Source organism: Nymphaea colorata, chromosome 2 (assembly GCF_008831285.2).
Source record: "Nymphaea colorata isolate Beijing-Zhang1983 chromosome 2, ASM883128v2, whole genome shotgun sequence".
NCBI lineage: Eukaryota > Viridiplantae > Streptophyta > Magnoliopsida > Nymphaeales > Nymphaeaceae > Nymphaea > Nymphaea colorata.
In genome coordinates, this window is record NC_045139.1 from 18,148,465 (window position 1) to 18,166,162 (window position 17,698).

Below are 17,698 nucleotides of genomic sequence, written 5' to 3' on the forward strand. Positions count from 1 at the left end.
CTTTATACATGTTATATATGTTTTGGAGGCATGCCCAATTACAGTAATTAAGCAGCCAAGCAAGTTGGTCGAAGATAATCGTAGTTTGCGTGCTTGGTCTTGAGTTTTGTCTTGTGAAGCGTGTCTACCAAGTACATGAAAGTTCGGCCATGGTTTTCACATTTGAGACTTTAATTTTTTTTAGCTCTACTTAATTTAATCGATTTTTTTTACATGTTTTTATCAGGATCTGACGACTTTAGACTTTGGATCTTTACTAGTCGATTACAAGAAAGAGTTTCATCCTTTGGGCAGATTTTGCCCATACCATTATCAACAGTATATTAGACCTTTCATTTCCCTCCTCCTGTCCGACCATCCCGGGCTCTCGATGTTCTTGGGCTTAAAATGGGAGATCAAGAACTCGCCGAGTTCTTGAGATGGGGAGCGATGGTTGGCATCTCCGACGCTCCTCCAGGCTTCCCTCCCTGTTCTTCATGCTTGGGACACACTCTTTGCATTTCCAATTTCCCTGACGCAGGCGGGTATGCTTTCTAAACTCGCTTTGTTCTTATATAGGCGCCCTTCTTCTATCCCAATTAACCCAAGGGTCAAATTTAAAAGTTTGTAAAGATTAGCAGACGCCGGTTTTTCAACATGGTTGTCTTCATGTTATCTGTTTCTTTGGGTAATTTCGGTTAATGTCATGTTGGTGTCTTTTTAGGAGAGGTCTTGCTGCTGCTCGTGAGTTGAGGAAGGGTGAAACAATTCTGAAAGTTCCACGGAGAGCCTTGATGTGCAGAGATAGTGTACTGGAGGGTGATAAATGCCTAGCAGCAAGTGTTGAACGATATCCTCATCTTTCTCCAACGCAGGTGGTGATTATTCTCACCTTCTTCTCGTTAAACTAATGTTCATCATTTCTGTTTCTTTTAATATGTTATTTGCTTGCTCAGTTCTTGATTCGTGTCTTGTATTCTGCTATATACCATAGATCTGCGTCGATCATATTGAATATGCTTGAGCAACTGAGTTTTGTAAATGGTTAACATGTTTCATCAACATCTGAGAGATGCAAAAGTTCGTCTGTGTCATGCAAGCAACAAAACTCACTTCACGGATACGAGCAATGCCTGTGACTACTCTATTGCCTGTTCCATTAATGGGAATGGAGTATCACACTCAATCTGGGTAGGGACTAGGGAGTAAGGGAGGATAATTTTGCGAGCTTTTACTGCATCGTGTGTGAGCAATCAATCTTAAATGTCGAGTTAATGCTGATTTCTTGGGTGCAGGACAATGGTCAGATCCTGATTCCCAAATATGGGGCAGGACATGATGAATCTCATAATGTTTTACTTTCACTGGCCGTTGATATCATTTCTTAAAAGGTTTCTTCTTACTTGCAGTAGATTATCATTTATGATTTTCATATGCTGGCTGAACTGAGTTATTGTTTCTACAATAATGTCAATTTTCAACAATCCTTGTAGGTGCTAAAGTTTAGCATTGTGGCTACATTTATATCGCTTACGTGGATGTTATTGAGTTTTTACATGCAAAGGATAATGGTTGGAGGACCTGAAATCTCTTGATAGTTAGAGACTGTCATCAATATCTTGGGAATTCTGAGACACCAATAGTGAGGATTCAAATTATTGTGCTGAAATGTGATAGAGCCCTTTATATTGCTTGCATAGTAAGCATCTGAGCTAGTAAAAAGCTCTAAGTTGCCTACTGGTGGTTTGAAAGCAGTAAGAAAAAATTGTCATTCAGGTTACTAGTAAGTTTTGAACTCACAGGAGGGCACTAAGCGATATAATTAATTTCATATCTCTTGGATGTAAATGATTTTTTCACTTATGTGATGGGCAATGATAATCTCATGAGGTGGTACTTGGCAGTTGTTGTTGCCTTTTTCATTAGAAAATTTGAGCTCGGTTATTGGTGCATATTATGTCATACGAGTACTACTAAAATCAATGTTGTAAAAAGCGTATCGTAAGCCGTATCAGTCTAGCTTTAAGATACGTTGTATCGTAAAATATCGTAATGTATCGTATCTGTATTGTATTTAAAAAAGAAAAAAGAAAAGAATATGAAAAAAATCAGTAAAAATCAAGAATAATATGTTCTTCATGAAAAACATGTTTTACAGAATGACAGACTTATTATTGCTATAAAGTTGCGGTTCATAATTCATAAACATCGGTTCATAATTCATAAACATCAAAATTCATAACAATATCAATCTAGAAAGCACAACAAGGACATAATATAACATAACGTATATCATAATTTCATAACCATAGATTTATAAGTCATAAGTTCCGTAAGTCTATGAGATAACACATCAAAAAACAAGTTTTAAATGTTATGTATTACATCACAAGATGATCATGGAATTGTGAAAATGTTCAATGTCGATACATATAAAATGAAAACACTCTCAACTCTCATTCATAATCTTCATCATCTTCATTCTCATCCTCATCTCCATCTTCTTCTTTATCTTCATCTTCATGAATTTAAAGATCCTCACCAACATATCCAGTAGACTCTCCTTCATCAGCAATTTTTGATGCTTCAGCTTCAGGGTTGAAGCATTGAAGATCATCATCATTAAATATTGTAGTTGCTTCTTCCTCAATTCATGGTCCTAGATCTTCAAAGTTTTCTAAGTTGATAGGATCAAACTAAGATGTGTGCTTTCTTGCTGATGTTTTTTGTAATTGTCTATGTTAAATAAGAGAAAACTTGTTAATAGATAATTATATATAAACATATTATAAAACAAATGTAAATATTAAGCTGTGTTACCTTTGTTTCAACCTCATATTATATCGAACAAAGACAAAGTCATTCAACCTTTTATGTTCGAGCCTATTCATTTTCTTGCTATGGATATGTTGGAAAACACTCTAATTCCTTTCACATCCACTATCACTACATGTCTGGTTGAGGACTTTAATTGCAAAAAGTCTTAGGTTTGGACAATCATGCCTAAACCTATTCCACCACAAATCTAAACAAAAATAAAACAAATCTCATGTAAAAAAGTTAAAACAATAAAAAAGAGTCAAAGGTAACAAATGCAAAATAAATTAAAAGTTTTTATGTATATACCAAGATGTTTTTATGTATTAAAAGTTGAACGACGGAGCTTATTCCCATGTCTCCTACACAATTATCATATAGATCCAACCATTGTGTACAACATCTTGTGCTCTACAATCTTTCATAACACTTTAGCACAATCTAACAAACCATGTGTGACTTCTCTATCTTTTTTAAATGTAGTAGAAAATCTAAGTGCAGGATTTAGACAGTAAGCTGCTGCATGAAGAGGTTGATGAACCTGTCCAGTCCACCTTTTATCTATAATCTTTCATATGGGCATATATAATTTTTTCTTCTCTTTCAAGTTGTTTCGAATTGCTTCTTTTGCTTTATCTATAACCTCATATAAGTACCCTATGAAAGGCCTATCCTCGCAGTCAGCTAACTTGAAAATTTTAACTAATGGAACACAAAACTTCAATAGCTTCACACATGATTCTCAAAATTCGTTATTAAATATAATATCCACAACTAAAGAAGATTTTCTTTTAGGAGCACGTGGATATGTAGCCCATTCTTTTCTAGAGAACATCTGCCTCAACAGAGTTCTTTGTTTCACTATACTCTACACAGTCAATGCATTTATGACAAATTTAGTTTGTGCAGGTCGTATTATTTCAACTCCTTTTTGTAAATTTTCTCATCAAACTCAATACATATGTATGATTATAGATAAATTTTGTAATCTCTTGACATTGGTCAACAACTGATTTCATAGCACACATCTCAATAAGATCTTGAAGCATTAGATTAACACAATCAACGGCACATGAACTCCAATAAAATGTTCTATACACTTTTGAAATAACATATCCCATGCATCTCTATAATTTGCAGCATTATTTGTAATAAGTTGTTACATTGTTTGCAGATCCAACCTCTTGTACGATATTATCAAAAATATTGAACAAAAACTCAGCAGTCTTAGGAACATCAAACAACTCAAGAGATTTCAAGAACATTGTACCTTTAGGGCAATAAACAAGAAAATTCACAAATGTTCTTGACCATGTATCAGTCCATCCATTTGACGTAATGGAGCAACCTGTTTCCTTCCAGCTTAATTTCAACTGATCGCAATGTTCCACTACTTCTTTCATTGTAGCTTCAAGAATTTTGCCCCTCAATTGATGCTATGGTGACATTTTGAATTTGGGGCCTATAGAAACAATTGCATCTATCATGGCCTGGAACTGAAAAGAATTAGCTGCATTAAAGGGAATACATGCATCATACAACCATTTCCCTACCATTAGTTGTGCCGGATGTAACATATCTTTGGATGTCATAGCAGTACAAATTTGGGTCTGGCAACCTGAGCTAATATAAGAAGAGAAAAAATTCCTAATAGAACCAACACCAGACCTACCACTAGAAACTCTACCATTAGGTTGATGACCACGCCTATTATCTGGTGCACCTATTCTCTTCCTTCCAGATGGGCCAGATCGACCTCCTTCATACATGATTCCTTTCCCTTTACCTCTTGAGCTCTCCACGTCTGTTCTTAAACTGATGTCATATTCATCATGTTCAACGTTTTCATCAGCCTCTTCTTCTTCTTTATCTTCCCAAGGCTCATTATAGCCTTCATCCTCTTCCATTTGTTTTTGTACCTTCTTTTGATGTAAAACATTAAGTATATCTAAACATTGCTAACGCGTAAATGGAGGCAAAGGTTTGTCTGATCTTCCAACGCATGGAGCTAATGCGAAATGGTGTTTCATTCTAATAATCCCTGCTGAAAATGTGTTCTCTCTCACAAAAGCTACATTTGATTCTTAATTGGTCATTCTCCTTCACCCTTTCGCACCACTACCATGTGGGATTAGACGATGCCATATCTTCACACAAACAAAAACCTATGGTAAACTTAACAAAAAACAATCGAAATCTTTCAAACTACGGTAAAAATATATGAATGTATGGTAAAAACAAGAATTTCATACCTTATGGAGAAGAAATAAAAAAAACCCCTTTCCTCCCAACGTTGAATCAGCCACCCCTGCATAAATCCACAGTTTAATCGAGATTTCACGATGAAAATTGATGATTTCACGGTGAAAATCGATTGTTTCCCTCCAAGGTGGCACAATCTCTAGGGTTAGAAATGAAGAAGGGGCGGGTTTTTAAAAAGGAAATGTGAAAAAGGGGGGTCGGGACTCCCTTTTTCGAAATCAACCTGTATCGTGCAATACGGAGCCTATCACACTGTATCATATGGTACGGTGTTTGTATCACACGATGCATGCTTTACAAGCACAATGCACCACCTGTTTACGATACAGGTGATGTAAGACGATACGATAAGTACGTACAACACTGACTAAAATAGCGTAGTACTCATTGAAAACCAGGCACAAACTTGGAGATAAAAATACTTCAAGAGATACACTCTTGAAGATTCCGGTTGCTTTAATAAGACACACAAACCAAACCTCAAACTAGAGGAGAAATAAACTTATATTGATCTCAAATGGTTACACAAGAACATGCCTAAAAGCCCCAACTAAACAAGAGAGCAGCTACACTATTTATAGAGGAGAATACACAAGGAGGAGAAAGATCTAGTCATTGGATTAGTTCCAATGGCTAGAAATCTAGTCGTTGGGACTAGTCCTCCTGTAGTCAATAGGTTAAAAATAAAATGGTAAAAGCAGAAATCAGAAAATACAGAATAAGAAAAATACATAAAGAAAGGAAAAATTACATAAACAACCTAAGTACCCTAATATTAGGTATTTGTCTATATATATATATATATATATATATATATATATATATATATATATATATATATATATATATATAGATCGGGATACATACATTCTAACACCCCCTTTCAAACTTACGGTGTAATGACCGAAAGTTTGCCAAGAAGAAATTGAAACCTAGCAGCAGCAAGAGCCTTGGTAAAAAATCTCTTAGTTGATATTCAGATGGAACATAGGAGAGATCAATGTTTTTCTGAAGAAACTCTTCACGAACATAATGACAGTCCATCTATATATGCTTTGTACTTTCATGAAATGTGTGATTACTAGCAATATAAATTGCATTCTTGTTGTCACAACAAAGCTTGACAGGATCCGCGAGATGAATTCCCATATCTTTCAATAAACTTTTGAGCCACAAAGTTTTCATTGTTGTAGATATCATAGCTCGATATTCAACTTCAGTTGATGATAGAGACACCTTGTTTTGTTTTTTGCATCGCCAGAAAATTAATGAATTACCTAAAAACACACAAAAACCAGTGATGGAGTGCCTATTATTGGGATCTTCACCACAATCAGCATTTGTATAAGCAACTAATTCTAATGTAGAAGAAGAAGACAAGAAAATTCCTTTGTTGATTGTGTTCTTCACATAATGCACAATTCGCATTGTCGCTCCCATGTGTATTGAAGTGAGTCTTTGTTAGATTTGACTTATAACATGAACCACATGAGCAATATCTGGTCTGGTGATAGAGAAATAAGAGAGAACACCAATAATTGGTTGAAAAGGAGTAGGGTTCTCTAATATCTCTCAATCATCAATCTTCATTTTTACTCCTAAAGCTTCTGGAGTGTCTGCAATTTTGATGTCTGAAATACATGCTCTGTATATAAATTCACTAGCAAATTTCATTTGTGAAAACAAATAGCCTCTTTTGCTATAGGCAACTTCAATTCCAAGGAAATATATTAGTCTTCCTAAATCAGTCGTTGGAAAGCAATCATTAAAAAATTATTTGATCTCTATGATTCCTTTGTCATCATTGCCAGTAATTACCATATCATCAACATACAACAACAAAACAATTATACATACAGAAACACAAACATGGCAGTGTCTGAATAGCAAGATTGAAAACCTTGATCAAATATAACACTACTAAATTTTGTCAAACCAAGCCTTGAGAGCTTGTTTTAAACCATAAAGAGCTTTCTTAAGTCGTAACACTTTGTCCTGAAGTAGGTCAAGACCAGGAAGGGCGCTCATGAAAACTTCTTCATTTAACTTGCCATTTAGAAAAACATTTTTAACATCCATTTGAAAAATGGACCATTGTTTAGTTGAAGCAATGGTAATACGAGTTCTAACAGAGGTCATACGAGCAAGTAGAACAAAAGTTTCTTCATAAATCAATTCCATATTCTTGGGCATAGTCCTTAGCGACATGTCTAGCCTTATATCTTCTTAATATCTCATCACTTCTAGTTTCGACTTTATAGATCCATCTACATCTATGGTCTTTTTTCCTATAGTTAGAGAAACAAATTTCCAAGTCTCATTACTTTCGAGGGCTTTAAGCTCATGATTCATGGCTTCAATCCAATTTGGATCTTCCTTAGCCTCAAGGCAAGATGAAGGCTCATGAAAAGAATGATGTGCCATACGACAAGCTTGATATTTAAGAGAAAAAGACTCGTATGAAATAAATCTTTAGGGAGGCCTAATATGCCTTTGGGACCTTCTAGGATTGGATTGATTAGTTTCTTGAGTTGCATGACTTCTTCTTCTATAAACAATAATATCTCTTGGAGGATCGATATTCGTAGAACTACCTTCTTCAATTTTTTCAACTTGTTTCTCATCATTGGAATCATCATCATCATCAAAATCAATCCGTAGAAAAGCATAATTTTCTAGTTGGTTGGGCTCACTTTTAAAACCATCTTCATCTTCTAAAAAGATCACATTTCTAGTAACATAGACTTTATCTCTTTCAATATCATAACATCTATAACCCTTTTGTGTTTCCGAGTATCCAATGAACACACAAGTAATAGCTTTTGAGGAAAGTTTATCATCTTTGTTACTTAAAACAAAACATTTACACCCAAAAAGTTTAAATTTATTGTAATTTGGCTTAATATGTATAATTTTTCAAATGGAGAAATATGTTTCAAAATTTTGGTAGGCATTCTATTAATCAAGTAGGTTGATGTCAAAACAGCTTCAGCCCAAAAATTTTTAGGAATATTTTTTAGATAAAATAAGTGCTCTTGTAGTTTCAATAATGTGCCTATGTTGTCCTTCAGTCACTCCATTTTGTTGTGGAGTCTTTGGGCAAGATTTTTGATGTACGATGCCTTTATCTTTTAGAAATTATTCAAATTCATTTGAAGTAAATTCTCTTCTCGAATCACTTCTAAGGATTTTAATGTTGGTGTCAAATTGGGTTTTAATCATGTTATAGAAATTCTTGAAGTTTGCAAATACCTCCAATTGGTGTTTGAGAAAGTAAACCCAAGTATGTTTAGAGAAATCATCAATGAAGATCACATAATACAATAATCCTCCTTTAGACATAATAGGAATGGGTCCCTACACATCCAAATACATCAATTCAAAAGGCATTTGGGCAACAAAATTTCTATTATCAAAAGGTAAGGCCTTCATTTTTGCCTTGATACAATCATTACAACAAAAAATTTTTTGACATTGTTTTTCCAAGAAGGAAAGATGAGACATTTTCTCTGAATTTGAATGTCCAAGTCTTTGGTGCCAAGTTTGGATATCACATTCTTTGACAGTATTGCATGAGGGTCTTGAAAGGTCCAAAAATTCAATGTAGTAGAGATTGTTTGTTTTAAAACCTTCTCCAATAGTCTTCTTGGATAAATGGTCCTGTATCAAGCATTTATATTGTGAGAAAACTATATCAAAATGAAGGTCAGTTATTTGTGAAACGGACAATAAATTCAAGTTCAATTTAAGAATACATCTTACTTGAGGTACTTTTAAAATTTTGGATTCAAATGTTTGATCAAGATTTCCAATAAAGTCAATTTCAAAAGGAGTTCCATCAGCCGTTTTCACAAAGGAATATACATCATTTTCAATGCATTCGGTGAGAAGGGATCCATAAGGAGTCATATGTAAAGATGCACCTGAATCTATAATCCAAAAAGACTTACTTGAAGAAGTAGACGCAATGATAGCTCCCAATGTTGAAGGTGTGCCTCTTTCCTTAAGCAAAGGTTGAATGACTTCAACGAGTTTTGGTTGGAGAGCGCTTATGAGTTGATCAAGTTGAAAGAAACTTGATTCTTTCTTTTCTTCTTGGATGGGAGCATCCACATTACTCCTCTTGTCAAAAATTCTTAGCTTTGGACATTTGGGTTTCATATGTCATTTTTCTTGATGATGATAACAAATAATTCTCCTTCTTCCTCCTTTATTTGTTCGGTTGAAATGTGGAGGTTAGTAAGGCTTTAAGTAGGCCCCGGCCTAGATGTAACAAGAACATTGTTTGTTTTTTCTCTATCAAGGCAAAGTCAATTCTCTTCCATTTGAAGTTCAGCAATAGTTTCATTCATAGATGGTGTTTTAGAGCGGTGAATCAAGGAAGTTTTCACACCATCAAATTCGGGTCTTAGACCAATGACAAACTTATAATTTATCACGTTGGATTTGCTTCTCCCTAAGAATAATATCTTGTACATCAACCCAATGTGGTGCAAAAATGCTCAACTCATCATACAATTGATCCATTTCAGCCACATAGTCTTTAATGAATCTATCTCTTTGTTGGAGGTTGTGAATCTTGAGTTGGATATTGTGCATATAAGCAACATCTCTTGTTATATGAGTTTTCTTTAGGTGTTCCCATGTCTCTTGGGCAAATTTAATTTTGCAATTTGCCCACTAGTAGCATTGTCAACACAAGTTACTATCCATGTGATAATCTTGTGATGACCTACATTCTATTTTTCCCACTTCTTATTGTACTCAGCCACAATTTTTTCTTTTTCCATTCCATCTAATTCCACAGCCCTTCCATCAACAACTTTAGTCAAAACTAATTGAGGTTTAATTTTTGTCTCATCAACTAGTCCCCAAAGGCTTTTACTACGAATGAATTGCTTCATAGTTCTAGGCTTCTAGCCCATTGGATATAGTTTGTTGATGAAAGTTTAGGAAATGAAAGAGAGGAAACTTTGTCATCCATTAAGCACGTTCAACAAAGATAATCTACTTATAATTTTTAGAGAAGCTTGCTGCCACGTGAAGAGAAAAAGATCTTAGCAACAATAGGAAAACAGCCACAAGCACAGCAGCCAAGGGCTAGCAAGAAAGCAGCACCTTTTGTGCAAAACCGCAGCCAACACTTTCGTCGAACAGTTGGTGTACTTCACAGCTCCAAAAAGCAGCACAAACTGATTCTTCAAGATTTGAAAATCAACAAATCGAAGAGCCAAACCACGGCTCTGATACCATAAAAACCAAGCACAAACTTGGAGATAAAAATACTTCAAGAGATACACTCTTGAAGATTCCAGCTGCTTCAATAAGTCACACAAACCAAACCTCAAACTAGAGGAGAAATAGACATATATTGATCTCAAATGGATACACAAGAACAAACCTAAAAGCCCCAACTAAACAAGAGAGCAGCTACACTATTTATAGAGGAGAATACACAAGGAGGAGACAGATCTAGTCTAGTTCCAACGGCTAGAAATCTAGCCGTTGGGACTAGTCCTCCTCTAGTCAATAGGTTAAAAATAAAAGGGTAAAAGCAGAAATCAGAAAATACAGAATAAGAAAAATACATAAAGAAAGGAAAAATTACATAAACAACCTAAATACCCTAATATATATATATATATAAAGCGGGATACATACATTCTAACACTCATGTCCAGCGAGTACGACACTGGTACGGGTATCGGTATGGCCTAGGACACGTGTCAGACATTGGTCAACACTTACCGGGTATGGCCGATGCAAAGTATGACCATATCTATCCAGTTTTGTACGAGTCCTTTTCTATCCTGAAATTAGGGCTTTTTTTTACCACCTATATCTTGTGTGCTTTTGTCTTTTAAATTTATATGCTATACCCTGCTGCATATTGCATATTGTGTTGTTAAAGAACATAGCATGATAGCAATTGGTATTATGATCTATAAGACTGTAATACCAATTGCTATCATGAATAAACTTTAAATTCTTATATATATATATATATATATAAGAATTTAAAGTTTATTCATGATATATATCTATGTAACTCTGTACCCAAGCTTTTTGAAAATACTCCGTACTGGTACCGCTACCAGCACCCCTACCCGTGCCCATGTGACGTAGGGTGCATACAAGTCTTGTAACCTTGCTATGCATACAAGTCTTTGTTTGGGTATAACACAATAAGTATTTTTCCTGGTATAATATGGCAAAGTTGAAAATTTTGGCAAGTTTTTAAAAGTTAAAAATTTTAAAATAAAATGTGAAAATAAGAATCTGGTAATTAAAAAAAGTAAAAAAACATGAAAAGAACATAAAAAGGAAAAAACATAAATAAAATGCAAAAAAATGTGAATAATATGCGCTTTTCTTCATTTTGGCATTATATGTGTTTTTTTCCTTTTCTTTGGCTGATTAACATTTTTTGCGTTTTTGCAAATAAGATGTGTTTCTTGTGACAATAGTTCAATGACAGTATTCTGCAATTGAATTCTGCTGTAGGTGTTAGCTGTATGTTTACTGTCCGAGGTATGTAAAGGGAGAGACTCACAGTGGTACCCGTATTTGATCCAGCTGCCCCGCTCTTATGACCTCTTAGTAAACTTCGGTCAGTTTGAGGTGCAGGCATTTCAGGTTAGGTTTTACATGGCTGTATGAATTTTTTTCAACTTATTTTTCCCTTCTTTCTTTCCAATGAATCCTTACATATTAGTGGTTGCATTCATGTCCTCCTATGAAAGCATGGAGGATTATCCTCTTTAATTTGCTTACACTTATTAAATTGATGTTTATGGTGGCAGAAAATTTATCATCTTTATCTGTTGTTAGGTTGATGATGCTATCTATGCTTCAAAGCAAGCAGTCTCAAAGGTCCAATATGACTGGAAAGAAGCCAAAAGGCTCATGGAAGACATCAGTCTAAGGCCTCAATTTTTGACGTTCAGATCATGGCTTTGGGCTTTTGCTACTGTGAGTCGGTGACTCCTCCCATTTAGATACGGCAATTAACCTTTTTATGTTGCCATTTTGTACTAGCTCATCCTTGATAACTCTTTGTTATATTGTCTTGAAAGATTTCCTCTCGGACACTGCATATACCATGGGACAAAGCAGGATGTCTATGCCCTGTGGGTGATCTTTTCAATTATGAAGCGCCTGGAATAGATGCACCAACCTTGGACAATGAAGTGAATGAGGATTTCAATAGATTAACCGATGGTGGGTGTGAAGAAGATAGAAATGCATATTGCTTCTATGCAAGGCAAAGTTATAGTCGAGGAGAGCAGGTATATGCTGAATTCTACTTGACTTTCATGTACCTATATATAGTAGTCTAAAGAATTTGTTTAGGTCTTAAACCTTTCCAGTATAAGGGAAACTTCTACTAGGGTGATTTTTCTGAATGTCACACAGAATGGTAGAGTATCTCTTGCTATAGATACTCTGTATCAAATTCCTCATGCTGCCTTTCAGTTTTTTGGTGCATTATACATTGGTTGAAAGGATTCTTGCGGTGTTATGAATGATAATTATTGCTGATAAACCATAACAGGGTTTTATTTAGCTGTTTCGTTTAGAAGTTTCAATAGTTCAAAGTCAGTTTCTTGATCCAGTGCTGTGAACCAGATGAGTTCCTGAAGCAACTCAATGTAACTTGTGAACTGTAATCTTGCAGGTTCTCTTGCGTTATGGGACATACAGCAATCTTGAACTCCTGGAACATTATGGATTTCTGTTGAAGCACAATCCAAATGATAAAGTGTTGATTCAATATCAGAGTGGAAAACTATCATGGACAAGGGAGGCTCTTCATATTCAATCAGATGGCAAACCATCATTTGCATTGCTTTGTGCTATGCGGTTGTCCATCATCCCTCCAAATCAGAGGAAGGCAGTTGGGCATCTTGCCCATGCTGGACTCATGCTGTCTGTAGTTAATGAGATTGCTGTGATGAAGAGTTTGTCGAAGCTATGTGAGGATCTTCTGTCCAAACTGCCTTCATCAATGGAGGAAGACTGCTTATTACTGGAAGCAGTAGAAAATATTCATAGTGATTTTTTGTATAGTCATCTGCATTCTAATAAGGACATGGTTGTCACCGATCAACTGAATGCATTCTTACAGACGCATGATTTAAAAAAGGAACACATACTTGAGCTTCCCTGGCCCAAGAGAGCGGAAAGGTCACTGGGAAGATGGAAACTTGCAGTTCAATGGAGATTAGGCTATAAAAAAATTCTCCATAGTTGTATAAGACATTGCTCTGAAACGATTGAACATCTTGTTTCAGACATCAATGAACCCGCTACATGACGAGTGTCATCTGGTTGTATTTGATTCACAAAGTACTGCAAGTCTAGTGCAAAGTTTTAGGAAGGATGAAAAGATTCAGTGGCCGGTAGCGTGTTTGACTGTAAGAAGTTCTTGCCAATGCATCCTCCCCTTTCTCTTTTATGAGAACTATTTTTCCTTCTTCCTTCTTTTTCAGAGGTTAGCTCTTCCGAGAACCACGCAAAACCCCTTCTGTATACGCCCTTTGATTGCAGAAAAAGAGCAATGCTCATAAGAGTTGAACAATGGTGTTCAATGACAGCCACGCCTGCCCCACTGCACCAAAATTTTTTATCTAAAAAAGTTCCTTTCAACCTTTCTTTCCTCTGCTGCCGTTGGATCTTGTCCCCTATTATCTTAAGATCTCGTTAACCTTTTGTGAAGCAGGCTGAAGAATTGCATTTACCAACCACCAAAAGCCACCGCACTTAGAGTCACATAGAAGCGTCTGAAATGAAGCTCTTGCTTCTAAAATGAAGCTCTGCCACATGGGTACTTGGACATGAACGCACGTTGTGTAGGCTCCGTTCTTTGTTTGGAAAACTTTGGTATTAAAGAGTAATATATCCTTTTCTATCAAAGAAAATAGTTTGTTCTGCATTTTATATCCAATGAATCTTTCAAACATCATCAAAAAATTATACCATAGCAAAATAACTTCGTGGACATGTTACCACAATTGCATGTCCCTGGGAATTAATTGTAACGACCATGTAATATTATTATAAGTGAGGCATTTCAATCCATTATCGTGGTCTGTAGTTCCAAGACTATACAGGAAAATTGACCAAAAATATGTATCTAGCATGCTTGGAGGCATATTCATTTGGCGTGGTATATTTTCACAGGCAAAGTGTGCTGTACAATTTGTAGATTGCCTGGCAAATAACTTTGATATCTGGAAGCACATCATCAACATTGTGGAGGAGCTAACTACACTGTACTGGAGGTGCTATCCGAATGTACTGAAAGTAATTTGTAGATTACCTAGCAAAATCTTTTCGAACATCTACAAAAGCAGAAGCACATCGTCAACATTGTGGAGGAGCTAACTTATACTGTACTAAAGGTGTTATCCGTATGTGCTGAAACTAATGTAGAAGCTCCTGTCAGTTCATTACTAGCGCAAATGGTACATCTGCGCATGTGGAAAGAGGGAGTCTTATTCATGATTTTGTGTTTTAAACAAATTCATGTTTAAGCTGGTGGATGCCCTTATTTTCATGCTTGTTAAAAAAATATCACGAAATGGTTTGTTCCAAGTATCATGTTTATGGATTACGGATCACAAATTCTTCCAAAGACAAGTCTAAACTAACAATTATGAGGGTTGTACAAAACAAATAACAATGAGGAAGTTGCAAGACATTTAAAATCATCATGTTCTGGTTTTAAAGAACATAGCCAGGGTGGGGCCTAGTGGGCAGGCACTCTCCGTTTTAATCTCTGCGTGCTAAAATGGAGGCCCCATATGTAAATAGTGCATAGTAGAAGGCCTACCTAAAAACACCAAAGCAACCCTGGACCTTAAGAGGATGAAAGAGGGAGAAATGTGGGGGGTGGCATGAAAAAAAAACATTCATAATCACCCTATGTTTCTTAAAACAAGAAGACTGTGTTTTCAGAACATATGTTCCAAGAATACATTGTTCTAATCAAATGTTCTCTTGTTGTTGATTAAGGTTTGTTGTTCTTTAAATATGAAATTGACATTGGATTTCTTATCATGATTTCATTCTTAAAATTTTTGCACCATTGATAATAAAACATACTATGGTTTCCCTACTCAATAACCATTTTACACTGAAAACTTTCACCAGGTGACATTCAGTTGTCAAGGTTTACAATTTAAAATCAACAAAAATGAACATATGAATTGGCAACATTATGTGAAACGCTCATTAAGAAACAAGCGGAAAATGCACAAGATAAACAAAAATGACGCATATGTTTTAAAAGGAGAAAGAAATCATATCTTCGTTCTATTGTAATATTTGCTTCACATCTTTTACCGACTATTTGAGGTCATTGTCTGGCTGCTGTGGCATCGGATTTATTGAGTTTACCCGAAATCTTTCGATCGCCATATATTTTTGTGTCGATTCAGGGGAATTACTTTCATTCAAGGTACCTAGAGTGGTTTGCAATCAAGTCCTGTGAAATTTCTTGCTGATTTCACTTAAAAATTTCAACTCTTAAGTTGCTTTTCTCTGTAGTTGAAGAAATGACGCCGGCGACGGTTTCAAGTTTTGCCGGCGTAATTCTTATTGATTCTTGGTGGTTTAATACTTGCTAATCAGTGTATATCGATTTTGCATCGACTTCCTTCTAAAACGGAAGATCTACGAGCGGCTTCTGCAAGATGTTTTAGAAGACGATAGTGGGGAAGAGAGTTGGGAAAGACGCCGCCGTCGCCGGTTTGGGCACTGTTTGGGGGTAGGATTTTTTTTTTAAAAAAAAAATTAGTTTTCCACAAAGGGTTAAATCCGTGAATTAGTTATATATTTTAGTGTGAATTTTACAAAAAAATTAAGGACGTATTTGTGATCATACAAAGTCAAGAGTCTGCTATTAGCCAAACGTTGGGAGGACCAATGTAAATTTTCATTTGTTTTCTTCGTTCTAGTACGCTTGTGTAACTTGTAGCATTAATTCAAATCTACAGATGAGAAATGTGTGAAGTAGTCACCAAAACGTAACCAATGGAGTCCTGTGGTTGATACTTGTAAGACTTAAAAACGGACGTATTCAACCATGAAATAAAACCTCAATTTCTTGTCCATATTTTCTGAAGATTTGGCGTCTCGTATGATTCATTCGTTTAATTTTGTGATACTTGATTCCCATTTGTCTGACAAAATCCCATTTGCCCCAAAAATTTAATTGTTTTCCTTTGTGAAAAAGGGAGAAATTTATCCGCCGTCTCACAGCCAGGGTTAAGAAATAGAGAATGTCATATATTCGAAGCATGGAAAAGAAGAAACTGAATTTAGATTGTGAAGAGGAAATTCAACTACCATCAGAAGAATGGGAAAACAAAAAAAAAAGAATCCTTTCAGAAAAAAAAATGAACATATGAAATCACAAAGGTATCTGCTTTTGAAAGAACAAAAAAGACGGAGGACCCATGATTACTAGGGCGACTCCTTTCTAGGTTCTTGAATGAAACAATCGCATGCTCCTACTCCCTCTCCATCTCCTATCAGTGATAATACATTCCGTATAAGTGCTCAAAGAAAGCAATTATGAAATGAAAGGTTTCCTAGAAACCTCCCGGGTAAAATTTATCGCTCCAGGACAAGAAAAACAAAAAGACCGAGAAAACTGAATTAGAAAACGAGATAATGTTTCTAGAAACGGATTGAAAAGCTAGTCCATCAACTAAAACTCAAACAAATCCCTTTAAACCACCACCAAAGAATATAGAAAACTAAAGTGTGGATCAGAAACCTGGCTTATATCTCCCGAAGGAGAAGAGATAGCACAGTTTGAATCATAGTCGATCATTTGGGGAAAGTCTCCTCATTTCCACACACAGCCAACAACCATTAACACGACCACAAAAAATACATCTCCCAGCGCCATCCCACAAAGAGAGAGGGGAGAGAGAGAGAGATAGAGAGAGAACAGAAAACATCTTGCGACGGTGCACCAGAGTCCGTGCTTCCCTCCCTCGGTCGTCAGAGAAAGAGAGAGAGAAGAGATCTCCTTTACGCAAAGAGCCATTAGACTATTGCATAGGAAAGAAACCCAACAACAAAAAACCCTAAAACCCAAAAAGAGGGAGAGAGAGATGGAGAGGTGTCTCCTTATGCGAAGATACATTAGACTATCGCATAGGAAAGAAACCACAGCAAAACCTCTGAAAGCAAACAGGAAAGAAAGAAAGAGAGAGAGAGAGATGATTTGGACGTGGAGGAGGGTAAAGGCCGACCGCTTAAATAGGCGAGCTCCCAGAAACCCTAGACTTCCCGCATTACGATCCGACGGGCACTATCGTTCCACGTGGCAACGACCACTGGCCTTCTGATCCGTGCGTTGCGTGGGGGAGGCCGCCTTCAGCCCTTTCCTTTTCTGTCAAAACTTCCATTTCAGTCCTCCACCTTTCCGCCATAATCTTGAAAACCGGGCTTCATATTTCACAATTTTGTAAACCCCACCTATCTTTTGCGAATAACTGCCAGGTCGACTGGTCGAGGCTCCGTCAGTTATATTGCGAAATATGGAGTTTCAAACTGTTCCGCCTTGTCTTTTTTTGAAAAGAAAGGTATGACCATCCCTGTTTTCTGATTCAAATTGAGTATT

The 17,698-nt window shown here is 36.1% G+C and overlaps 1 protein-coding gene and 1 non-coding gene across 2 annotated transcripts; one reads left to right on the forward strand and one right to left on the reverse strand.

Moving 5' to 3' along the window:
• The first annotated feature begins 304 nt into the window (after positions 1-304).
• LOC116246765 (protein SET DOMAIN GROUP 40) lies at positions 305-13,516 on the forward strand. Its single transcript, XM_031618628.2, has 6 exons — positions 305-524; positions 704-854; positions 11,563-11,694; positions 11,890-12,030; positions 12,135-12,347; positions 12,737-13,516. The coding sequence occupies exons 1-6, from the start codon at positions 388-390 to the stop codon at positions 13,373-13,375; spliced, it is 1,413 nt and encodes a 470-aa protein (XP_031474488.1). The 5' UTR covers positions 305-387; the 3' UTR covers positions 13,376-13,516.
• A 3,314-nt stretch (positions 13,517-16,830) lies between these two features.
• LOC116249424 (small nucleolar RNA Z103) lies at positions 16,831-16,925 on the reverse strand. Its single transcript, XR_004171189.1, has one exon. It is a non-coding gene; the product is annotated as a small nucleolar RNA Z103 (small nucleolar RNA).
• Positions 16,926-17,698: the final 773 nt, after the last annotated feature.

Coding starts and splice junctions, on each gene's coding strand:
- LOC116246765 (XM_031618628.2), top strand. CDS start 388: ATGGGAGATCAAGAACTCGCCGAGTTCTTGAGATGGGGAGCGATGGTT. Junction 855..11,562: donor CTCATCTTTCTCCAACGCAG/GTGGTGATTATT, acceptor ATTCTGCTGTAG/GTGTTAGCTGTATGTTTACT. Junction 12,031..12,134: donor GGCTTTGGGCTTTTGCTACT/GTGAGTCGGTGA, acceptor TTGTCTTGAAAG/ATTTCCTCTCGGACACTGCA.